A 27,260-nucleotide genomic window follows, 5' to 3' on the forward strand; every position below is an offset into this window, starting at 1 on the left:
GATTGGAGTTCGATTTTGGAAGAAGTTCTCTCTCTCTCTTGAAGTTTTGGAAGATTGAATTTTGAAGAAGTAAAAATTTCTAAGTGTTGAAAGAAGGAATAAGGTGCTTTTTCTGAGTTTAAGAAAGAATTTTCAGAGTTAAAGACAATTTTTTTACCAAAATCAGTCAAAGAAAATTCTAGAGGTTCAAAAGATACATACTTTTGACTGATTTCTTCTGTCTTAACCACTTATTTCTCAAAATATGCAAAGTACTTAGCCAAATTTTTCCACTTTCAGTCTGATTTTTCACAGATATTTAGCTTTTTGACAGGCTGAAAGTGAAATTTTCAGGTTAAAGTTCCAACATCAGGGTAAAAACTTTCGAATTTTCTCGAAAATAATATTGAATTTTTGTGTCTTTTGCAGGTGAATGACTACCAAAGGAGCACCTTTGAGAAAAGACCAGATGAAGTTTGCTAGTAAGGTGTTACATCTAGAGTCAATAATCATTTCCAAATGGAAAAATATCACAGACACCAACTTTGGGCACGTTGATTTTAAAGAATTTAGAAAGAGGATGTATGGGCTAGATGGTTTCCTGCCAACACCCATTGCTCGTTGGATGATGAGAAATGGCATCCTCTAGGTAGCTGGATTTCCACCAGCCATGGAATGTGCAGAATTGATGGTTGAATGCGCCCTACACTAAAACTCACAGGAGAGAGATATAGTTGCGCTAGATGGAAGAGTCTTGGCTCGTCTTGGAGAACTAGCCATTCAGGTTGCATTAGGGATTCCAAGCTACAACATGACTTCCTATAAAACTAAGGAGCAAACTAAAAGACTTTATGAAGATTAGCCTGAACTTTGTATAACAAATATCAATAAGTCATGGTTAGAAAAACCAATATCCAGTCTCAAAAAGGTGCCAAAGAGGCTGTTCCGCATTGATTTCAAAGAAGACTATGGTGATCTCATCTTAGCTGAATAGAGTAATGGGCAGCCCTCAAGGTACGCCATTTGAGACATGGATTTATTATTTTATTGATGAGATCACTTCCGGAGTAAAGATGTTTAATTGGTCTAGATTAATCAGTGACAACCTGGACGAACAACTGAAGAATTTGGAAAAGACAAAGTCCTTTTATATGAGCTCCTACATCATCTACCTGTTAGCAAGAGACTATAGATATACATGACTGATTTGTAGAGGCACTATAGGCAATGGCGAAAATGAGTTCAAATCTTATGACTGTTACCCGCGGCTGCAACTGAGCGAGAAGGCCCACTTCAGGTTGGCACATGATGCTTTCTTGATGTATATCACCAGAACATTGCAAGGAGGAACCCACCAAAGGCTAACTCCAGAGGCCAAAAGTCTAATAAGCAAGCATGAATCCCGGTTTATCCAGTTTCCTAGATTCACATACATAAGAATCTAGAGTCCTTATCGGCTTTCGATTTATCCCACCAACAGAATGGTCTTGCTTGAAGTCCTTAGGTAGCTAGAAACATATCAGAACTTCCAAAGATCCAAGCTAGAGTCTTGTCCAATAGCATAGGCAGCTGAAAGTACCATATTGGAAATGCAGTGGTACCCGTTCACACTCTACTGATCACGAGCTGATTTTGATCCTCATAATCATATTGGATCAGTAAACGGAGAAAAAGACAAACATAGAATTGATTTAGAAGATTTTTGGGCAAATGCTGCAGATGAGTTCGAAGTTAGGAAAAGGCTATGGTCCAGACTGCTAGTAAGCTTGATCAGAACAATTGAGCTCTTCCAAGTGCTTGATCAATTGGAGGATGATGGAGAATACACTCAACCTCACTTTGATGAGAATGTGCCTCTTCCTCATGTGAGATGGTTTGAACCAGAGCATGCAAATTTGGCTACCTTAATGAGGCCAGTGGTCAAGTATTCGAAGTGGTGGGTTGATCAACAGGTTCATGGGCTAAGATGAAAGAATATAACCTTGACTTACAACCTGATGGATGAAATAGAAGCATATTCTTCAAATGTAGAGGCATCTCAAAATGACAGACCCATTGAAAGCACTAACTCTAGGAAAAAGAAGAAAGAAGTTGGAAGCTCTTCAAGGACAAAGGGCAAGACAATCATAAATAAAGAACCCGTGCAGAAGAAGCAAAGGCTGGAACCATCTCGTTCTGCCACATCTGGGAGTATAAACAATTTATTAACTATTGATGAGTCATTGGCTGAGATAAAGATTCCTTCTCCAGCCCATGGGGAAAATGTAGAGTCAATCCAACAATAAGATGAAGAATCTCCATCTCCTATAGGCACAAATATATTGAAGTCAGATAATGAAATGGATATTCTGGGCAATGAATTTCAGGAGGGAATGATTTCAGCTCTTCGAGAAGGCCAGAATATGCTATGTGAAGAGAATGATCAGGAGGAGGAAGGCATTGAGCAGCCTACTATTCCTGATTGGTTGAAAGAAAGATTGAAGATAAAAGTACCCATGGAAGTTTAGGAAGAAGAAGATGACATGGTTGATTTCTTGGATAGATTAGGTGAGGTTGTTGCTAAGAAGCCTGCCAGGAAGTTTTCCACAATCCAGAGAGATGAGACAGGTTGCCGTACAATTCAAATTGCTGTACCAAAAGTAAGCAAGTCAAAAGTAACTCATCATGAATACGAAATAACCACTTTTGACTTGGGACCAACTACCAAACGTCAAGAGGTGGAAGACTTAGACAATTCAGTCGCTTCCATGAAGGCAAGAATAGACAAAGAAGTAGGATCGATGCAACAGCTCCTCCACTTTTGAAATTCTCACAAGAAACAATTGAGAATTTTGAAGAAGAAAAAGATGATAGCCAAAGAAGCTAAAGAATGGATGGCAGGCAATAGAGAAGAAGCAGCCACATTCGTGGACAAATTGATGTTGGCATATGGATAGACTTCCTTCTTGCTCTCCAGAATTGCGTGCGTGGCAAAAGCATGAGCCGACCTCCAGGATATTCAGGATAGAGTTATCCCATGCCTTAGAGTTTTTAAAGGCATGCCTAAACATGGACTAATTGATGGAAAGCTAATTGCAGTAGGGGCTGCCTATGATTTTAATGCACAGCATTGGGCATTGGTTGCACGCAACGAATTTCTAGAGAAGGTAAAGGTAGAAAGTACTGAGGCCGAAAAGTAGGTTAAAGAAATACGGGGTAAAATTTTCCTTGTAACTATAGAATCGCTGGAAATGAAGACCATTCGAAAAAGTGATATGCGACTAGAAAATCTCAAGCGTAGAACTCAGAAGATTTTCTTCACCATTGTGGGACCATTCCTAAAGCAAACTTTGACCAAGGCATCATAATTCTTGTCCTTTTGAGATGCCTTCCAAAAAGAGGAGCTGGAATTGGAAATTGCTTTTGCCTCTTGTGCAGACGACTTGGATGGATGGGAATACAAGATCAATATGCTGCCACATGTCACTGTGGAAGAAGTCAACTCGATTGTGTCCAGATTCATTGTGCACACTGCTGCTCGTTAGGATAAGGATGTGCCTTCCTAGGAAATGGCTATTCATGCCACTTGTTTAGCATGCATTTGTCTCTATTTTTATTTTGGGAAACTCTATCTAGGGTTGTGTTGTCTCGATCTCAGTCGTTGATCTTAGATCGATGTCGACCTTATTCTCTCATTTTCATTGTTGTGGAGAGATTTATGAAATTGTTGCTTAGAGCTACTTGAATAATAAAAAGTTCATTTGCAGATTTTGCTTTGAAGTCTTATTGTTATTAAGTGGTTGCATGATTGCATATCTTTCTTCAACAATAGAATAGATCTGCTTAGAGTAAATTTGCTTTCAAAGTTGTTAGATGAATGAAGGATTTGATAGTTTAGATTGGTGAAACCCTTGCTCATACTTTCTTTGGATGGATGATTTTCGTTCAATATGTAAAGTTAGCCTAAGCTTATGATGTGGATGCTTTACCTTCTACTTTGAGTAAATATTGTTCGATTGATGTTATTATTCACAAGTATGAAAACCTTGAGTACAATCCTAGAAGATTGCACCCGCTTTGCATAGTTGTCCTAGTGTGGTGAAACAAAGTGTTGTTATTGGTTTCAACCAGTCTTTACCATCTCCTAAGTTCTTCAGAATAGTATAAAACTTCTAAACCTTCATCCTTTTGTCCTTTTTTGAGGTCCAAAATTGAAAATCCCCTCCAGAAAAAGAGTATTCATTGCTATATTAGTCTAAGTCCTAACTTGTGATCAACATAGTTGAGCGTAAGTCCCCCTTGTATTTCAGCATACATCACCAAGGAAGCTATCCAACATAAAGTCGCTCGTTCGCACATATAGACCTTGGAGTTGCCATGTGGTCTTTCTCGTAATCTTGGCACACGAAGTGATTTTGTTCAAGAGAGGATAGAGTATCCATGGATATTTTATTCTAATGTTTGGTATATGATAAAACGTACACCAACAGTTAAAAAATCCAAGAATCATTGTTAGCATAGCTAGATGGAAGCTTTGGAATGCAATTGATCAAGACGAGATAGTTTCAAACGAGTTAATCAAAGTTAGAAGATCAATTTGAGCAAAGTCATCATCACATCAGGAGCTTGGAAATGTTGAGTATCAAGAGATATGCCTCATTCATTCACACACTTGTGATGAGTTACAGAGATCAAACAAGCGAAGGTGGCGCCCAATCATCACTTATCCAATCATATCATTTCAAGATAAGGTGCCCAAATTCAATGCACCTAACTCATCCATCAAAGGAGATAACTACCACATGTGGGCACATAGTTCGATGTACCTGCTATCGTCATCACCTATTGGTTGAATTTTCTTAGAAGGACATGTGTCCCATCAATTGCAATTTTATCATTGGCCAAACATTAAATACTTTGCAATGGCGTAACAAACCCTAACTAGGGTTTCTATCTTTCAACCTTGGGCAGTGATTGTGAATCAATTTGAGCCACTGAATTGTAATGAGAGCACTATATAAGGCTCCACTTCTTCATTTGTAAATATAATGATAGAAGTTCAAGAGTAGAGAATAGAAAATAGTAAGTAGTTGATTAATAGATAATCGCAGATAGAGTAGAGTAGGAAGAGAAGGCAAAGATTGTTGCCAAGACATTGTAGTAACAAGCATGTAAATTTCATTGAAGATATGGTGAATTCTATGTGTTGATTCAGCAATTTGTATGGTCTTCTCATTTGGTTTTCTTGTTATTTAGATGAATGGAAGAACTTTGTGTATGATCAATGGTGAAATTCTTATATCCATACTACTAATACCTTGCCGATGGTAAAGTGCCCTGCGTAGTCAACTGGATCTATTTAGCCAAGCTTAACTTCACTTATCTCTTCTTCATTGATATGCATCAGCCTCTTAGAGATGTTCATAACATGTCGAAGAAAGACTTAGTTGAATTTCACCAAAGATTGTCCTTCGTTCTTACATTCCTAGAGTTAGAATAGCTTCCTCAACCCTAATCTTTTTCCTTTTTTTTTCAATCAAGTGAAATCCCACGTTCCAACATCATTCGGGCATTCAAGTATTCAACATAAGTCCACCTTGTGATCCCAGCAATATCACATCATATACAATTGAGTCTGTCCAAGAGCACATCAAGACCTGACATTCAAGAACCTTGGAGTCGTCCCACTTGATCACACAACTTAGCTTTTGGGAGTCTTTGTTCAAGAGAGGATAGAATACTTAGTATTTTATTCTGTGTTGCATAGTGCGTAAAAACACCATCAACACCATCTAACTAGGATGTGTATTTGATTCATGTGAACTGACGATTTCATGCAAAGCATTGCGCCACCTTGGCCAAGGTTTAAAAGTTGCTAGCACGTTTAACGTGCTGTCAATTTTCACCACCCTTGCTTGACTTGCCCCATACATCCGAGCCCGATTGACTCATTGATTTACTATTCACAAGACAAACTTACTATTCAATGTCTTTTGACTCTAACAACCAATAACGACCTTCAGGGAAACATTAATCCACTAACAAGCCAACTGCTCAATAGTTTATTGACCAAATCATAGTTGAAAAACTCGGACTCGGCAAGCCCAAATTTTTTTAAAAACTCGGGACTCGCAAAAACTCGGAGAAAAACTCGGCAATAACTCGGCAACTTTATCGAACATTTGAAAACATATAGAATCATAAATATATATATATATATATATATATATATTATAATTAAATTTATTAATTAAAATCAATATATATATATATTAAAAATTTAATATATATGTTATAAATTAATTAAAAAAAAGTATATTTATATTTTAAAAATGTTATAATATATAAATATACAACTTTTTAATTTGTAATTTTTAAATTTTATATTATTTTTAATTTGTAATCATATTATATAATTGTTAATATATAATTTAATAAATCATAATCGTGAAACAAATTCCACATAGTTGTAATTGTAATATATTGCAAACTTTTAATCATAAAAAATTATATTTTATAAATTTATCCTGCCAATCGTTTAAACAAATTCATCCTAAATTCCTAATTATAAAAATTAAAATACATTGTGAGTCTACCTTTGAGCTCTTTTCTAATTTGCAATTCAAATTCATCATTTTAATTTTTATTCATGAAACATTTTTTTGCGAATACAAATATACTATATAGACATGGCCTTTCATCGAGCCATTTTCCACCTGGTATCTCTGCAGTATTTTTGCATCAAAAAATATGTCTCCCGTCGCAGCATAAATCGCTAAAAAAGGCATATAAATTTTAGGGTTTAGAAATGCAATTGTAAAATCACCTCCGTCGTGACTGGGAAAGGGTCCAAAATGAGTAATGCAATTTAGGTTTTGCGAGTTAACTTTTTTGTTTTGTTTTTACTGTTGATTTTTAGCCCAAAACCCTGCGATTTTTAGCGACTTTTTGCTGTTATACTCACTGTGAGTTAGGGCAAAACTCGTTCGTGAGTTTTGCAGCGAGTGACTTGCGGCGGAATATGGCTCGCGAGTACTCGCGAGTCTCCTAAAAAATCGCAGAGTTTTTCAACCATGGACCAAATGATCTTCACTGACCATTAAGAAGGATTTCTAACCAAATTAATTGATGGGTGCATTATTATTATTATTATATTAATTAACAGTCCTCTCATTCAGCTGAACATGACTTTACCACCATTTGGCATTCCAAGACTTAATTGTCTAATTTATAATGTCAATGCATTAGATATCATGTAGACAGATTCATTATTTAAATTCATTTATTTGAAAAGTATATATGTGACTGTACTGATATGGGTTCATTGACCCTTAAGATAATGTTTACACATTCATGTAGAGATGTAGTACTCTTCTTTCATTATAACCTAAGTTACCGATTCGGGTACGGATACGGATACAGATTCGCGGATTCAGCAATTTTTTTTTTCTTGGGTACGGGTATGGGTATGTCCGTACATATATATATATATATATATATATATATATATATATATATATATATATATATATATATATATATATATATATATATATATATATATATATATATATATATATATATAGATATATTTTAATTTTATATATATATTATATATAATAATATATACATATGTCATATATTATATATATGTTCAAACATACAAATATGAAACATACAATGTAACTTTCCCATACAATGATACATAAATGATAACAGATAAATCATAAATCATAAATCCATAATTGCCAACGCCAATAAATATTCTAATATTCATATATCGTAAATGTAATATCATATTCATAATTTGCAAAAAAGATAATATTCAAGTTTCAAGTTTCAAACTGATTCAAGTTTGTTTATACTTTGTTGACCTATAATTTTCATGTTTGGTTATACTTTTTTGACTTTTATGACTTGTGGGCCCCGTTTTTGGGAACCCACGGGCCTTGGTTCTCCCGGGTCCGCTTGGGTTCTCCCTGGGTTCCACTCGGGTCCTGCCCAGGTGGCTGGGTTGTCTGTGGGTCACGCAGGACCCGCAGAGAACCCGGCCACCTGGGCAGGACCCGGGTTGACCCATAGAGAACCCGACCACCTGGGCAGAACCTGGGTGGAACCCAGGGAGAACCAGGCTCGGACCAGGACCCAGACCCAGCCTTTTTCCCCAAGAACCAGTATCTGAGATTATAACCTGTTGATGTGAGCCAATCAGCTCTACAAAGATTAATGACATGAACTTGATATCAAGACTCCGGTAACATTTCTTTCCACTATTCAGCAGCACCCTGTCTGAGATTTAATAAAATGCAAAGGTTTCTGAATCGCTGACTCCTTCGAATGCATCTATGTTGGATTGACATGTATAGAATTACGATTAACGATTAAGTGATTGATCTTAATGTTCTCACAAACAATATTCTACACTTTTCAATTTTTCTTTCATAGACAGAATTACATTACATCCGATCTTATGATTGAATGTTTATAAAGACTCGAGAATAAGATATAAAAGAATTCAATTGACTTATTAAATATAAGCTCTCATTTGATCTTTGATATTTTCATACTACAAGCAATGATTGAAGGTATTATAGAACAGACGTATAGTCTGATGGTAACAAAATAAATACTGCATAAGACAAATGCAACATGCCTGATTCTTGACCGGAGTCGAGAGTTACAGAGAAAGCTCCTTTCTCGTCCCTTCTTTTCAATTTCTTCTGTTGTTACAGTAATGATAATGAACAATAAAGATGGCTCTGCTTTTTTTCGCAGTACTGATAAAATGTGAATGATTTCTTGTGTCATGAGAATAACCTCTCATTTGATTATGAACATTCATAAATAAGCCTCGACCCCACAAAATAACTTATGGTCTTGGTTGTTACTTACGGAGGTGATGTGGTGGCATTATACCTGCCACCCTTGCTTGCTAAAATGCAAAAATAATAATATCTTGGCTAGAATAGCTGTAGGATACATAAACCTAATCTTTGCTCTCTCTCTCTCTCTCTCTCTCTCTATATATATATATATATATATATATATATGAGTTACATTCCACTTGTATATGTATATATGCATTGATCATAACAGTGCATCTCGTTTACTTGATTTTTTGCATGTAATAGATATGATGGGAAGTAAGTATGGGATTTGGCCTAGTCATAGTTTTAGTGTCCATCATCCCCCCTAGTTGCCTTACTGGACCCATATGATGACTAGTGTGCTTTGGGTAAATTTCTCTGAAATATGAAAATAGTCACTTCTTGATAACATTCATTTATAGAACCTCTTAAGTGTGGTATGTAGCATCCAACTAGACAAATATGCTCACATAATTGTTATTTATGCAACCAAATCATGTTTATTTTAAAGACATCAAGATCCAACTTATATTTTTCTGAATTTCTTACTACCCTGATTAAATATTTATAATTTATGTTGACAAATGCATACTTTGTTGTGATTGGAAGGAATTTTTTAGCTTTCTCTTCCTTTTCTCAAAGCTTAGAAGTTAACATACATTTTCTCATTTTTTGGATGTTGTAATTTCTCTAATGCAGCTAATACTAAAGCTTGGGCCATATATAGAAGAGCTATCCAAAACAAAAGGAGCTATTACAGAATTTGTGAACCCAAAGTAATGTTCTCAATCTATTCTTTAAGATTGTGATTTTCACAAGGTTTTATGTTATTTGACTCTAAATTCTACTTCCTGTTTTTAGTTTTCTTTTTTGACAGACGTGAGGAACATTTTTTATTTCTTCTTAATATTTTTTGGCTTTGTTTTATAGAAATGGCTGAATCAATGATTTGGACTGGCTACTCCCTGTGTATTGCCTATGGGACAAGCCGGAATATGATTGTGCTTGTGGTACCTGCCTGGTGCTTATTAAGTAAAACTGTAATGAATAGAAGAAAAAGTCTGAAGTCTTTAAGTATCTTTTTGTTGGATGGGTAAAGCAGGGTAGAAGAACCCTTGAATAATGGGGCACACTCCTGGGTATGGAATATGTGGACTTCACTATCTTTGGATTAACATCTTGAATTTTGCTTATACTTGGAACCTACCCAGCAGTTCGTGGGGGATCTGAATCCTTCTCAAGATTCCAGAAATACTGTTAGAATTTATTAAGATTTTGAGGTGTTAAAAAAATGGTTACGATACAAATCTAAATTGGGTACTGCAATTCTATGTTGCACACAATCAACAATTAAAGATTTTCCATCATTGTTGCATAGATGTACAAATTATATCAGAAGCCAAAAGTTTTTAATGAAAAATGAAAATTGTCATTATTAGTCTGTTATCAATATACCAGTGTACCCTGCCAGTGAACCCTGTAGCAACAAGCAGTTGTAAGTTAATAGCTCATAACGTTGCAACATTGGCCCTTTAAAACACTTAAGTCAATCTAAATAACATGCCCCATGGCTTTAAACATTACAATACACATGGTAATCTGGGCTCATGTACAAGTAGGAGGCCTATAATCAACTTTTACTGCCTTTCTCCAGCTTTCCACATCATCAAACGTGTGCTCAATACATAGATCTACTGTCCAGTAAATGAGTAAATGAGGTCTATTGGATCATCCACTTATATTTTTGAATAGGCTCTTGATTAAGTGGATTTATTAATGCTACACTTTTAATTGTACATTGCATCTTATTTATGGAGATTCCTGTCCCTAGTGAACATTTCTTTTCCAATGCTACTAAGCCCGTTTTTCTATCATCCACGCATCTTTCATAAATGGAGGCTTTGTACTGTTTGTTTAATTAGCTGCACAAACACCAGGTCTTCAATTTGTGTTTATTTCCTTTGCTCTCTTGCCTTCCTTTGCTTTCTTTGGAGAGCCAAATGATTATTCATTTTGATCATCTATTTACATCCTTAAATTCAATGACCTCCATTATGCAAAAAGTGGTACCTTCAATATGCATAAAACCCTTGATAGGTATCCTCACATCAATTGCATCTATATTCCTCTGCACCATCTTTTGTAACAGTTAGCAAATATTGGCATGCCTTGAAGAGGCAGTTTATTTTAGACATCTTAGCATTAGGAGATATTTTCACGAGGTTGTGTGATTTCTATCATAAAGCAGTGTAAGGCAGGAAATTGATCTGTTTGAGAAGTGAAATTGATGGGGAAACCCTTCTTCATAAATCAAACTTTCTTAATTATAAACAGATATAAAATATCCTTCCACAACTTATCTCCTCATTAAGCCTGCCAAATTACAAACCTGTATTCAGTGTGTTCACAAGACTACAAAGGACAAATGCGAAAACTTTTTGAAAAGAACTAGATCCACTATCCACCTCTGACAAAAAACCAAAACAGTTAATTTTTTTTCTTTTTCTTTGCTGTTATTTCTTCATGTCTGTAGCTTTGGATGGGTCTTATGAAAAACTTGAGTAGCCATAAATTTGTTGAAAAATGTCTCTGAAACACATTCTTAGCATTTTTGTTCTGGATGCCCCTTGTGCTTTATTCTAGTTTCGATATTTAGGATGAAAAGGTAGAGATAATAAATGCAGCATAAATACTAATATATCTGGAAACAAGTTACATGATTCATAGTAATGTTACATAAATAAACTAAACAAGTATGATTGATGGACAAAATTATACTTTTTATTTCATCGATTTAAATGTCTAAGATTCCACAAATTGTATTTCAGGTATAAAGATTCTAGTAAGACATCATTTAAGTCCTCAACTCGATTAGAGTGTATGATGCAAGACTATCCAAGAACTTTATCTCCCTCGGCTCGAGTTGGCTTCACTGTGAGTTTTTATTTTCATACATATTTGTTGCAAACATTATTTTGTCTCTATGATTAATGACATGAACCTTATTTATTTAACCTTTCATTTCACTTTAGATCATTGTCATTTTTTCTTACCAGGCTTGGTGAAAAGGGGATTAGATTGATTGAATTATATAATGTGTTAAATTGGGTAGAGAGCAAGCGGAAAATATACTTTAGTTAATGTTCACAAGGAAGTAAATGATTTTGATATAGTGCAGAACCTCTTTTGATAATGTAAATTGAGAAAAAGGATCCCTAACCTTAAGATAAGTGTGAAGAAACAATTCCCTTGTGTAATCCTTGAATTAGCGAGTTCTGATACACCAAATTGTTGTCTTGCTTGGCAGTGACCTAAAAAGAATCTTCATCTTTTAACATTTGTATTATGGAGAAACTGCAATTTCCTAAAAAGTGATGATTTTGCTTGGACAATGCAGAGACAAATGATACTAGAAATATTCAAGTTCTTAATATTATATCAACTTAACTATTTTGAACATATAGCAATTCAATTTACTAAGATGTAGTAGAATCTATATTCTAATATATCATGCAATCTAGCTGCCAAGATAAGCACTACCTAGCTACAAAACTTTTTAACAAATAGTTTCATATTTGGCAGTTCAGCAACATGCAAAATAACTATTGAAGTCCAACAGGATATCTCACTGCACAAGACCTGCCAATCCAAATTACATGGGCCTTAGATACCACTATGTCTCAAATTTGCTCCCACCTCTTATTGTCTCAAGACAAAATTGATAAGATGAGAGCCAAAATGGGGCTACCAATGTGCCTGTTTCCGCTCATGCATGATCCATACATGCTTGCTACAAGTGCTTTTCATTATCATAAATTCTTACTGTTCGAGATGAATGAAAAATCTCAGCCAAAACAGTATCAAAATCTAGTATCCTGTCGATAGATCTTCACTTCTTGGCAGCTCTTGCCCTCTAATGTAAGTTAGGGATAGAATTTGGGTCATTCCTAGATCTTCTCATAGGGTCCTTTTCTTCTAATTTCAACCTCAAGTATCTCCACTAGCCTTGGCTCATTATGTAGGCCATACCTCTTGTTGTCAAAATCTTTTGCCTGCCATAGACGTTATTATTTCTTTCTGCCCTGCATTATTTATTCTTTAGTCTCTTCTTTCTGTACCTTCAACATCTTTACCAAAGTAATCATGACTCCAAATTTAAATGGCTACATGTTCTCATGAATTGCTATGATGTTGCTTGTAATTAAATGAACAATCCACACACCAATCATATGGGGTGAATTTTGTTTTATTCAGCCAAGGAGTTGATTTCCTTGGGTCCTTCATTGTCAGGACTCAGAACTAGGACACCGTACAGAAGTGTCTTCTCAGATCCATGCAGAAAGTTGGGCCCTAAAAAGGTTAGTTGTTACCTATTTTTCTTCTTAAATGCCCTTACTAAGGGCTCTTTTGGAATATTCAAAAGTCCGCTCAGCATTCATTGTTGTGTCTTCATCCACAACAACACCATCATTCACAAATTGCTTTAGCTCTAGGTCATCTGCTAGGCCCAGATAGGAAGAGTGAACTCCTTGTATGGAACAATAGTTAAGCATTTTTACATTTTTCTTTCTGATGATTTCCTTGTAAGATTTCTTTCCCCTACCAAGGTGAGGTATCATCAATTCTTAGAGCTTTTGACCTTGAAATCCATTGTCAAAGAGTAAGACAGAAAATAAAACTGACAACAACTGGGGAAGCATTTGCAGACCTAGACTATATCGCTCATCTCCATTTAACAAACCAGAAATGCAACAAAGGGTGTGTACGATATGAATAGGTAATTTTGAGAAATGAAAACTGCATTTGAAATTAACATTTTTATTAGAATCTTCCAGTATGCATCCATAGAAAATTATTTACAAACTAGAAGGAAGCAATTTCAGTTTTTTATTTTTCTTTATTGTCAAGTTGAAATGCAGAAGAGGGGATCTAGTGCCATAGAACTTCAGGATTAGCCAAGCTCCTCAAGGCTGGAGCAGAATTTATCTGGGGAGAGAACCCTGCTCCCACCATGTAATAATGTACCCATAAAGCTGTTGAGGGAACCCTTATCCCACCATGGTTTGGCATGGTAACTTCTGAAGATCAAAATTCCAAATCTTATGAGGGTTCTAATTATAGCAGTTGATGCAATCAAAAATGTTTTTGATTTTGAGACTAGCAGGAAGGTTGGAGCAGAATTTTCTAGCCCATAGTACTACACAAATTCTCTGAAGGGTATAACGGGAACAAAATCCTGCTTAGTAATATATAGCTCACTATACCAAAGTCCTAGCACACTAGTACAAACTATCAAAGTTTTTTTTTAAAAGAAAACCAAAAACTTTTTGATATTTAGACTAGCAGGAAGGACGGAGCAGAATTTACTAGCCCATAGCTTCACACAATTCTCTGAAGGAATTATAGAAATGAAAAACTGGTTAGTAACGCCCAGCTCACTCTACCAAAGTCCTAGCACACTAGTACAAACTAAAGAAAACCAATGCAGATGTATCATCAAAGAATGTTGAAATGATTAAAAGAAGAGTAACCGGAAACTCTTTTGCCCCTCCCTGGACACGCGTATCCCCATATCTGAAACGAATACGAATCCAATACAGCTTGGATACACGTCAAATACTGTACCCATGCATGCCCAAAAACCTTGATTTTCCAACCATGCCAGATACTATGTGATTTGATTTTTTTTTTTTAAATTTGCTGTAAATCTTTCTAAGTTTAATTTTTAAAAACTTCATTCATGCATTTTAAAAAAAAATTGGTATAAACAAAACCTACACCAAATGAGAAAGACAAATGAAATGTTTTTTCAATTTCAGTGACCCATTTTTTGGGTTATCTTCCAATGCAACTCCACTATTTTTCCATATTGTAAAATGCTAAATCAACTTATAATTATTTATGTAGCAATAATTTGTATATATTCATTTGAAGTAATGAAAATCTCTTCTAATAACTTAGAAAATTGTGTTAAATATGTGTATGTGTTTTTTATGAATGATGTATCTAGCCGTATCCATATTGGGGGTCTTAAAAAATGGCCATATCCATATCCGATACCGTATCCGTTTTTGTATCCGTATCTGTGTCCATGCAACTTTGATTAAAAGCCAACAATCAAATCAAGAAAATGATGGCCCAAAATAGAGTACAATCAACAAGAGAAAATTCCACATGGAAATTGGGTCTGGTGAAAAATGGTGCACATTAGTGATTCATATTAGGTCCAAAAGTAAAAGCTTATCCATAGAGGAAAAATGCTTAAGAACAAGATAGGGGGTCGAAATCTGCACTTGGAGAGTCAAACTTGCACCTATGGGTTGGAAACTGTACTTGTGGCTTTGACACAACTGGAATCTAAAATGAACTATTGACTCTTCCACATCCACTTCCTTCTCGGGATCCTTTGAATACACAAGGGGGATGTTCCAGTAGCAGCAGCTATATAATGGGGTGGAGAGTATGGTTTTCAAGAAAGCTGAAGTAGTGTAGGCTTGATAGAGATGGTTTCAACCCAATTTGTGTTTTTTATTAATATTTCAAGAAAGCTGAAGTAGTGTAGGCTTGATAGGGATGGTTTCAACCCAATTTGTGGTTTTTATTAATATAGGAAGAGAATTAAAAGCTTGTATCTCTTAGAAGTAGAAAGCTGAAGTAGTGTAGGCTTGACAGAGATTTGGACTTGTTTATTCGAGCAATATACTCTGGTAGAAGTGCAGTTGCCTCTACCAATTGGGTTTTCACCCCTCAAAGGGTTTTCTCTACATAAATAATTGTGTTTATGTTGCATCTTAAAATTTCAACCCTTCATTTCTTTGATAACAGTTCTTTAATTCCTCCCAATGATAACTATCATTCAAATATCCAAGTAGTACTATAATTTTAAATACTTGATTCTGTAGTTTGTAACTAGTTTTGGTAGAAATTAAGGATCAATTTATAAGAAAAAAATGCTCACAAACCCCCTAGCAATTAGACTCAAGACAAAGCTTAACTACTAAATATGCAGGCATTTCCACATTGACCCTAGTAGGAGAAATTTACAGAAACTGATCCATAGAAATTTCAACAGCATAACAACATGCCAAATAATGCTTAGAAAGGAAAGAATGAGAGAATGAATACAAAGAATACACTAAATGGGATTTTCAAAAGTAGAGGCTTGAGTTTCTATAATGTCCCTTTTCTGAAATAGGATTTAATAATAAATATCTAAGTTACTGGTTTGGTTCCGGATTCAGATACGGATTCGCGGATTCGGCAAAATAAATAAATTCTTGGGTACGGGTATGGGTATGGGTTCGTCTGTACAAATATATATATGTTCAAACATCAAAATTTTAAAATATAATTATATAATTTATAAATTATCAATACCATTATTGATTATTACAATGATACAATCCATACAAAAATGAAATATACAATGTAACTGCTGCAATGATATATTACAACAGTTATAAACATATCAGATATTACAGAGAATAATATAATAGAACATCATTCAACCATGAAAAAACGATCCTAAGTTAGAGCACGATAGAGATGAATAAGAATAGAATTAGGACAAAAGGATGAACAAAATAAGGACATAAATAAAAACAGATCTGCAGTAGTCTATAACAACTTGGTGCAATAGAACAAGAGAATATATGAGCAGCCTTATGTAGAGGATAAGAACAGAATTCAGAGCAGACCGGTGAAGCATATTGGAAAAGATCAGAGAGACATGGGTTTACATGTTAAAAAAATATTAAAAGAAGTGTTTATTTATTGGTTTTTGTGTTTTTATGACCCGTGGGCCCCGTTTTTGGGTGTTAGGCCCAATATGGAAAGTTAATGTACTGAGAGGGGAGGGGTGAATCAGTACCTCAAAACATTTCTTCAATAATAACCTTACTGTTATGCATAAACAGAATAGTGCAGTAATATAAAATAAAGTTAAAACAAACAGATAACAATCATACATGATTCACTCCATAACACATATATTTTGGTTATGCAGAAACTCTTGGTTAGAGAGAAAAACTGTGGTGGGGATGGCACCCACAACTTCACTACTGCAATAATAAAGATTGCTCGGTAAGAGCTACATTTAGCTATTTCTGATAGCTTACCCTATTAGGAGTAACAAGATCTATTAGATCTACCTTGCTAAAGGATTTCACAACATTATTCTGAATGCTGCACCTGATTAGAGGCTTTACAATTTATAGACTTGGTTAGAGTCTTTTACCCTGTTAAAGGTTTCTTTTCCAACTTCACAATATTACAATAAAATCATTACAAACATCTGCAACTTTACATCTGAAATATTATAGCAGATTCTATGCGCTCAGAATAAGATTACCTTGCTTATAGCATACCTTGGTAACCCATATAGTAACTCGGTAAACCCTTCTGTTTACTCTATTCTTCGACTGTTCTCTGAAAACCTTCTCGGTGACCTCTGTGTCTCTGTAACAGTCTTCCTTCATACATATATGCACACTCGCTTTGTTCTTAATTCATGCTGTATAAATAGATCTCTTAAAGCGGTGATCTAACTCATTGCTTCGATCTTACAAACAAGATTTCTCGAATGAATAACTAAACAAAATATTTCATTGGTTAGATTGACCTCGCAATCATACACAATCTTCTAGTGCAATTTCCAATGTAATAACGGTTAGATGTGCCTCGATGTTGTAACACGTTTTCATATGCATGTCTAGGTTCAATGTATCTGGTAACATGTTTCACTCGGTGAATATCAACTCGGTGTGTTAACTTAACTGCTCGGTAGCCATAAAAAGATACTCGGTAGACAGTTCAGTGTATACTGTGTTCTGTAACTGCTTTCCTATTTAACCGACTAGACTGTGCATGCCGACTTCTCTGTTTATACCGACTGCATGATTCGGTAGTGCTAACCGACTAGAATATATAATATGACTTTGAATATAAAAACTAATGCAATCTGATAAGTAGTAACAATCTCCCCTTTTGACATTAGTTGAGATGTTTGACAAAAACTACTTTCAAACTCATAACTCAAAAATCTATATACTTTGCAAAATGACTATATTTGACAATATATACAATAGTCAATGAAATAGTATATGCAGATATACTCCCCTTATCATTATTCTATCCATAACTCGGATTTTGCATGCTCGGTTCTGTTTTGTGCTTGTATGCTTTGCTTGCTCTGTATATTCTGCTCGGTATACTCCCCTTGTATACAATACTCAAAACTGTATTACCAAAACTATGTCACTCTCAAATATAGTATTACTCCCCCTATGTCTGGTATTACTCCCCCTATGTAGTATTACTCCCCCTTTTTGACAAACATCAAAACTTTAATTTCCATCCGAGGGCGGTAACTGATCAAAAATAGATTTATATTTGGTCCGGGCGTCGGTGAGTGCGACTGAGAGTGCATCCTTTACACTTTCCATTAATGAATTTTGTGCTTGAATATCAGCAAATAGTGATATTAAGCCATCAAGAGTGCTTCCCTCTTGTGTAGTTGATAGGCGTGTAGCTCGGTTAATCTCCTCTTGAACTGATGAGAGATGAGGAAGGAATAATGTCTAGAGGGTCATTATATCCATCCTAATCTTATGCTCTTCATTTCTTAGTTCTAACTATTGAGCCATGAGCTGTTGAAGCTTGGTGTCAAAATTTTGAACTGAATTAGGCTTTGTGGTCAACTTAGTTGAGAGATCGGTGATCTCTTTCTCAATTGCATCAGTTTTATTCTTGATATCTTTAATGAATAAGGAAAATGTACAAAGTTTCTGAAATAAATAAAGAATATGCTTGAGTTGAGGGGACAACTCAGCAATGAATTTGACAAGCTTAACCTTTCCAATAGCGAGAGCTTTTTGTACCTCTTCAATCATCTTTGCTATAAGCTCTTCATCTTTTAGCTTGCTCAAATACTCAGATGCATCAACTCCAGATGTTTCTATTTGAGTAAGGAGTTCATCCAGTTGAAAGTGGATGGCTGCATCGGTGGACACTGTTGCTGAAGGTAGCATATCTGTGAGGAGTGTCTTTACTTTCTGTAGTACTTTATTCTTCTTTTGAATGGCCAATTGTTTTTCTTGCTCGGCCTTTGCTTTGCATAGTTCACCGAAATCAGTAAGTGCTTGCCCTTTTAATTTTGAAATATCCGCGTTGGGCAACACTATTGGTTTAGTCAAATCAACTTTGAAACTATGCTTTCTCACCTTCTTCTCTTTACCTTTGGTTGGTTGTACTAAGACAATTGCTTGTGAGGCTTGCTGACCCTCGGTAGGTTGCTCGGTGGATGCAACACTTTGCTCGGTTCCTGTAGCTGTTGTGGTGACCTTGGGTGTCTCGGTACTAGGTGTCTCAGCTGTGACATTTTCAGTGCTTGACGGTGCTTGAGACGTCTGATCTTTAGTTGTATCTTTTGCTGCTTCAGACTTGTGACCTTCGGTTCCTTGTTCTGTATCTTTAGGAGCTTCGGTAGAGACAGGTGGCTTGACCGGCGGATAAGGCTGAACTTGTTCTAAGACAGATTCACTAGATACAAGTTTTGCATAGGTAGTGCCTTCTATCATTTCCTGCTCCGGTGCTTCTGCATCCATGACATCTTCATCAATTTGAATAGTGTCAACCGGGTCTTGCTTGGTAGCAACAGGACCTTGCTCGGTGACATCAGGATCTTGCTTGGTGACATCAACAATTTCAATTTGAGATTGTTCACTGACATCCTTTAGTTTGAAGATTTCCTGCCACTTGGCTTTTGTCTCATTTTCCACATCAATGTATAGCCCATTCATCAATTTTAAGGCTCTTTGCTTGACAAGAAATTTAGAATTGTATGTTGTCAAATGCTCCTTTATTTCTACTACAGACATATCAGGAAATAGATGGACTAGACTTCTTTCTCTTATTTGTTTCTCTGAGTCCATTGCATATTTCCATCTGTTATCAATATGTAAGTATAATTCACTCGGAAGTGACTTTACTAGTTCTAATGGAGCTAGCCGAAACTTTAGAAGTGTGCAGATGACAGTTCTTCAATTTGTTGCTTCTCATCATTATTCCTAGTCTCATACTTAACATATCTAAATCTTGCAAATCCACCATATTCTTTAAGATTGGCACAAAAGTTTTCAACACTATGAATATTTACCTTCTTGCTTTTTACAATCTGAAATTTGTTTGCATCATCAGATTCTGTATCACTAGACTCTTTTGCCAGAATGAATCTCCGAGTAGATTTCTTATAGGTCTTGGTTACCTTGGGAACAGTAACACTCTTTTGTTTCTTACTTGGTGATGCAGCTGATGCTCTAGTGTTAGGTCTCTTTGTTGGTGGAGTCGGTAGGGCCTTTGTAGTGCCCATTTTCTTTCTTTTCAACACTTTACCCTTAGGCAAGTCGGTACTTAGTGTTATTGCTGCCTCTTGAGCTTCTGATTCCTCTTCGGTAATGGCAAGAGTGCCTTTGACAGGTGTAGAGGAGGATTCTTCTCCGAATTTCTCAGATAAAACCTTTCTCATCTTTGTAGCCTTTCTTGTAGCTTTAGGTACTACAATGCTCATTTTCACCTTTTCTTTAACTTCTTCATAAGTTCCATATCTTAATTCGGTAGCATGCCTTGGTAATGAAAGATAGGCATCAATCTGCTGTTGTGTAATATCATAGTCAATCTCATAACCCATTGGTGGCAAAGATTGAGTCCTTGGTTCAACAGCATTCACATAGCAGTAATCGGTGTCAACCTCAAAACATATATCATCCTTATATTTCTCTACCAGCTGTGGTGGAATCCGGTACCTGTTGTGCATCTTCTCTTGAAATTTGCTGAAATAGTCATCCATGATATCATTAAAATTATCTCCCAACTTCTTGATAAAATCATTGATTTGATAGGTGATAGGTCGGTGTAGCTCCCAAACTACTTTACCGACTGAGGGAAAGAACTTCTCAAAGTAGAAAAACATGCATACAAGAAGTGAACCAAACTTCAGTGTGTTTGCCGAGTTGTTCTTCTTCGGCTTCCTTATTGTGTTCAGGTTCTCAAACAAGTTCTTCAGTAGTACTTCACATAAATCTACTTTCATTCCCTTTTTCACTATTTTGTAGGCTAAGTCAATTGCTGCACATGGTACACTGTTTTCCCTTGCTGATTGGAAGAAATAGCAACCAATTACTCTAATTGCAAACTTAAGTTCTGCATCAGTGACATTGTTCAATTTCAGTCCTCGGTAATCAGATTCTACTCCAGTTAGACTGATTAGCTCCTTCTGTGATATCATTTTCTGTGCTCATGCATGATCATAGATAGGATACCTGGTGATCACGTGAATGATTTCCTTAGTGATTTTGCATGGTTGCTCCTCTAGCCACATAAAATCATCATGAACTCTGCTTAAAACAAACTTAACCCACTGGGGTTTGAACACACAGGGATAGGCTAGGGCTTCAGTTAATCCCTTGATTCTAATATGTTCGTACTTGCTATCCATTTTGCCATCGGTACAAAGTTCATCATATGTGTCACTAATCTCAACATGACCGAGTTCCTCAACACGGCATTTGGTGAAGAATCTAACGTCTTCGACTAACAAGACTCTATCCGGGATGAGGGAAAATGCAGTTTTGCCATCCGGTTCAGAGGCGACTTTAGGAGTCAAAGAGTACTTTAGCGAGGGCTTCTCCACATTTTTGACAACTGCGGGATCTTGGATCTTGGGCGCCATTGTAGATTTCAGGTAAAACTTTGCAAACTATCCTTAGGGTTTGACGGTTTACAAACGATTGACGCTTCACACTCAGTAGATAGTAGCAATAAGATTGGAAACCAACTTAACAGTGTGATGAGATTTGATGTAAATAACTTGAAATTCGCTCTGAATGAAGTTTGATCGCCTTGATTCGCTCTGCTCTGCTCTCTTGAAAACTTGGTGAATGAGAATGACCACGAAAATACCTTTAAGTGCACAAAATACCTCATCGGGCTCCGTGCGGGTTAGGTCAAAACATTAAATGCACTCGGTTTACCTTTAACCGATTTACTCCCTTTTTTTTGTTTTAACCGAGTAACCAAATTTCCTTCATTTGCCGACTTGACAGGCTTCCTGTATTTACCAACTTGACAGGTTTCCTGTAAAGTACTTTGATAGACTTTCAAACTTACTAATTGCATCTTAACTATGCAGATTTTGAATTTTGTACATAATAGAATAGGAACTGCTATGATTTAACCTTTAGAGAATGCAGTTCCTTCAGACCTTTTCTGATTAATTTGGAATAGGTGCACCTAACTCGGTAGGTAAGGTGCTTTCTTCATCTGACATGATTTCCTTCTTTTTCCAAATCATCTTGAATTTTTCATTTATTTTTTTAGTGTCTCTTCTAGGTTGATCTCTGCAATCTCCAGCTAAATGTCCAGTTTTGTGACAATGAAAACATGCCATACCAGGATTTCTCCATGATCTTCGGTTGTTCATTTCAAACCTTGAAAACAGTTGGCACTAATATGTCCATATCTTCCACAACATTCGCACCATATCCTTGTATTGTAATCCCATGGTACTGCAGCATATTGTCGGTGAGTTCGGTAACCTCTAGTGTTTGCTCGGTGTGGACACCGCATGTAGTTCTTTTGCTTAGACCAGCACTTCTCGGTACTATGCCCATATCTATTGCAGTTTTTACAAAATCCTTTGAATTTTGCCTTCTGATATTTGTTAACAGACTTTGTCCTACATTGATTAGATGTGTGACCATATTTATTGCAATTGTAACAATATCCATTGGACTTAGTGATATTCGGTTGCTTACCTTTTCTAATCTGGCATATATTGGCAGTGTGACCTTGATTTCCACAGTAGTAGCAAATAGGCTTCCTCCTTTTGATGTTATTCCTTTTTCCAGCTTGCTTAGATGATTCTCCTCTCTCGGTAGTATGAATTCCTTTCTCGGTAGATTCTTTTCCTTTGTAACCGAGTCTTGCATATTTGTTGGGTCTTCTTGTATTCAGCTGTTCATCCAACATTTTTGATGCATCATAACTCTTCTTCAATGTTTCCTTGGATTTCTTCTCTGTTTCAAGTTCATTGATCAATTTTGTTACTTCATGTTTCAATGCTTGATTTTCATCATTCTTTAGAATTGCTTCATGATGTGCATAACCTAGTTGATTTGTCATATTTTGTTGAATCCCAGTCAACCTTATGATTTCATCATTCTTATCATAAACTAAGACTTCAAGTTGTTGTTTCTCTCTTTGCAGATCTCTTGCTTTATCCTCTGTTGTCCTCAATGCATCTAGATTTTCAGTCATCTGTGTACTGAAATGTTCATGTTCTCTTTTCATTGCTTTTACTTGATCAGCCAATGCTTTGTTCTTTTCTTTCAATACTCCAATCATTTCTTCAGTCTCTTCAAATATAGTGTTCTCAGATGATGTTTCAATTTGTTCCACTAACTCTTGAGAATCCTGCAAGTCATCAGATAATCTTCTTCTTACTTTCAGAGATTTTTGCATTTGCCTTTGCATGTCTGCAATCACTTGATTTGCATGATCCAGCTCTTCTTGCAGATACACAATCCTCCGAGATTGTTTATAACCTTTCATTGATAAGATCTTTCTCTTTAGGTAGTTAAACCCTTTCCCAAGATTCAGGCTCTGATACCAATTGTTAGGCCCAATATGGAAAGCTAATGTACTGAGAGGGGAGGGGTGAATCAGTACCTCAAAACATTTCTTCAATAATAACCTTACTGTTATGCATAAATAGAATAGTGTAGTAATATAAAATAAAGTTAAAACAAACAGATAACAATCATACATGATTCATTCCATAACACATATATTTTGGTTACGCAGAAACTCTTGGTTAGAGAGAAAAACTGCGGTGGGGATGGCACCCACAACTTCACTACTGCAATAATAAAGATTGCTCGGTAAGAGCTACATTTAGCTATTTCTGATAGCTTACCCTGTTAGGAGTAACAAGATCTATTAGATCTACCTTGCTAAAGGATTTCACAACATTATTCTGAATGCTGCACCTGATTAGAGGCTTTACAATTTATAGACTTGGTTAGAGTCTTTTACCCTGTTAAAGGTTTCTTTTCCAACTTCACAATATTACAATAAAATCATTACAAACATCTGCAACTTTACATCTGAAATATTATAGCAGATTCTATGTGCTCAGAATAAGATTACCTTGCTTATAGCATACCTCGGTAACCCATATAGTAACTCGGTAAACCCTTCTGTTTACTCTATTCTTCGACTGTTCTCTGAAAACCTTCTTGGTGACCTCTGTGTCTCTGTAACAGTCTTCCTTCATACATATATGCACACTCGCTTTGTTCTTAATTCATGCTGTATAAATAGATCTCTTAAAGCGGTGATCTAACTCATTGCTTCGATCTTACAAACAAGATTTCTCGAATGAATAACTAAACAAAATATTTCATTGGTTAGATTGACCTCGCAATCATACACAATCTTCTAGTGCAATTTCCAATGTAATAACGGTTAGATGTGCCTCGATGTTGTAACACGTTTTCATATGCATGTCCAGGTTCAATGTATCTGGTAACACGTTTCACTCGGTGAATATCAACTCGGTGTGTTAACTTAACTGCTCGGTAGCCATAAAAACATACTCGGTAGACAGTCCGGTGTATACTGTGTTTTGTAACTGCTTTCCTCTTTAACCGACTAGACTGTGCATACCAACTTCTCTGTTTATACCGACTGCATGATTTGGTAATGCTAACCGACTAGAATATATAATATGACTTTGAATATAAAAACTAATGGCAATCTGATAAGTTGTAACATTGGGAACCCACGGGCCTGGGTTCTCCCTGGGCCCTGCCCAGGTGGATGGGTTCTCTGTGACATCCACCTAGGCAGGACCCGGGTGGAACCCAAGGAGAACCCAGGGAGGACCAAGACCGGGCAAGAACCAGGATCCAGAGCCAGCTTAAAATGCCAAGAACCGGTATCTTAGATAAATAATAATAATTAAATTAAAATATAAATAAATAAATAAATAATAAAATATAATATACTATAATTTCAAGTGAATAAAGTTTAATGGAAAGTCAAGAGGCATGCTATGAAGAGCTGTGACTCCCTCAAACATGAGATATAATAGGGAGAAAAGTTCATTTGAAAGAGGACAAGGACGAAGGAGGAAAACATATTGAATAAGATAATAGCAGATAAGCAGAGGTAAATCTTCAAAGCAATAGGCAATAAGTAGCATCAATGATATTTTAAAGGCTGCGATTACAGAAAGCTAGGGCAGTGAACCCATTATTCATGAAGTCTCAGCATTATTAAATTAAGACAGCAATCTATATACTGATTTGAGTATTTTGGATCTACAACAAGGATAAGCATTCGATCTAATAAGAGTTGCAGATTCAGAAGATATATATATTTAAATACAAGTTACATATTTATCAAATATTGTGGCTCTTAATCGATACCTGATTTAGGAGTTCTAGGGCAAATTAAGTTAAGTCCTAAAAGGGAACATTATAGTTTCTGTAGCATACAAAAGACATTCCTCATTAAAATCACTTGTTGAAACAACATTCCCTTGTTGCTTGTTGTGTTCGTTTTCCAATGGGGATTCTTCCTGTTGTTTTGTTGAGATTTCTGTTTTGGTTTTTGCTGGCTAGGTTCGTCATTTGCAAAAGAACCATAGCAATATTTTGTGGCCCTTTTCCCCACAAATGAGACACTTCTTTTTCTATGCAGATGAATTGTCTTGTTTGGTTTTTGATTAACTTGATGGACCAATCTAAAGTTTAGGTTTTTTTCTCTTTTGTTGAGATGCATGTTCCGTTGATGGCGAGAATGCTTGCACTTTCATTTTACACAGAATAGAATGCCGAGTGTATCCTATCCTCTCTTGAATAAGGAAATCCCTAATGCTGTTTAGATTGATCAAAGGGTATAACCTCAAGGTTCCAACTGTTAGGTCTTGACTTGCTTAGGATAACTCAGTTTTGATGTGTTTTGTTGGTAAACACGAGGGGGCTTATGCATTCTACAAGTTGGCCTGCATTTGGTATGGCTATCTGCTGATGCTTTGACTCTCGAACTGGGTGAAATAAATAACAAAAGGAATAGGGTTTAGAGATCCTAGGGACAATCACAATAATAGTTGGTGCTGTAGGTAGACAGATTTCGAATAAACTAGTTCCTGTTCAGATAGAGATAAACTCACAACTCTACATGAATAGTACAAGCTCCAAAGGGGATGAAAGATTTTCAGACCACGAACATTAATCTGGATACCCAATTCTGGTGCAATCCAAACAAACGCTCACAATTGAACTAAGAGCAATAATAAGTTCAGACTAACCATGCCCAAAGACTTACAGTAAGCAAGCCTCTAATGGTATGAACCTGAAATCAAATCAAATATCCTCACACTTCACCATTAAGATCACTGAACTTCAATCTAGCTAGATGAAAAGAATCCATGCAAACAAGTTAGGGCAAATGGCAAAACACCATATTTCAATGCTTTATTCATCTTGCTCAAACTGCCATTACAACAATTTCTATCCAATAATCCTATTCTATTCTACTTCTAACTTCTAAGTACTGCTACCTCTAAAATTCTAACTGCCGAACTGTCTAACCTTTTTACAATGAGAGGCATTGGCCTTTTATAGGTTTTACATTTTGAATCAGTGGCTAGGATTCAATCCATTCAATGGCTGTGATCTTCCTTCAAGAAGTTCTGACTACTTTATGGTTAATGATCTCAACAACCATCAACTATCTTTTTAGCTACCTACAACTGTTTTCAATTAATCCCACTAGAAGACAAAATTTCATTGGGTTCAAGGCATAAAAAGGTGAACTTGGTAGCTGGAAAATAACTAACTTGTGGCCCCATTTTGAATTGCATTAAACCGGGCCCACAAGTAGTCATCTTACAATAAAGCAATTGCTTTCACAATAAAATTATTTTCTGTTATCTCCAGCTATACTTTTTTTGTTTCTGCATGTCTTGTAGCATTCTGTGTCTGCCATTGCCTTATAGGGCCCTGGGAATGACATCACTTTGGTCTTCTACGTTGTGGTGGTCTTTGATCATCTAGCTCTACCATCATTCAATCATCCCATGCTTCTCTCTTTGCAATTTTTGTTTGTTGATGAAGCTATCTCTGGATGTTCTTCTGCATTGTTGAGTGTGATCTACCCTCTACGCCTTGGAGTCTTGACTTCCATAATTCCACGTGCTTACTCCTTGCGTTAGACTTGAAATGGCAAAGAAAACTCTTTGATCATAATTGTGGGTTGTTCCTAAACACAAATGAATGCTAACAAATCCTCATCTCCAGAAAATGAATGCTGATAAATTCTGATTTCATCTTTATTAATCTGGAAATGCTCTTTGTGATTCTGGAAAGGCAT

At 36.0% G+C, this 27,260-nt stretch overlaps 1 protein-coding gene across 3 annotated transcripts in view; it reads left to right on the plus strand.

Moving 5' to 3' along the window:
* LOC131065414 (UDP-sugar pyrophosphorylase 1) overlaps positions 1-27,260 on the plus strand; it is a 153,112-nt gene that overhangs the window by 68,982 nt on the left and 56,870 nt on the right. For all 3 annotated transcript variants that reach the window (XM_059221272.1, XM_057999914.2, XM_057999916.2), the window contains 2 exons: positions 9,525-9,601; positions 11,654-11,759. In XM_059221272.1, the coding sequence (XP_059077255.1) occupies positions 9,525-9,601; positions 11,654-11,759 (183 nt within the window). The remainder of the gene's footprint in view (positions 1-9,524; positions 9,602-11,653; positions 11,760-27,260) is intronic.

This window comes from Cryptomeria japonica, chromosome 5, assembly GCF_030272615.1.
Source record: "Cryptomeria japonica chromosome 5, Sugi_1.0, whole genome shotgun sequence".
NCBI classification, from domain to species: Eukaryota; Viridiplantae; Streptophyta; class Pinopsida; order Cupressales; family Cupressaceae; genus Cryptomeria; species Cryptomeria japonica.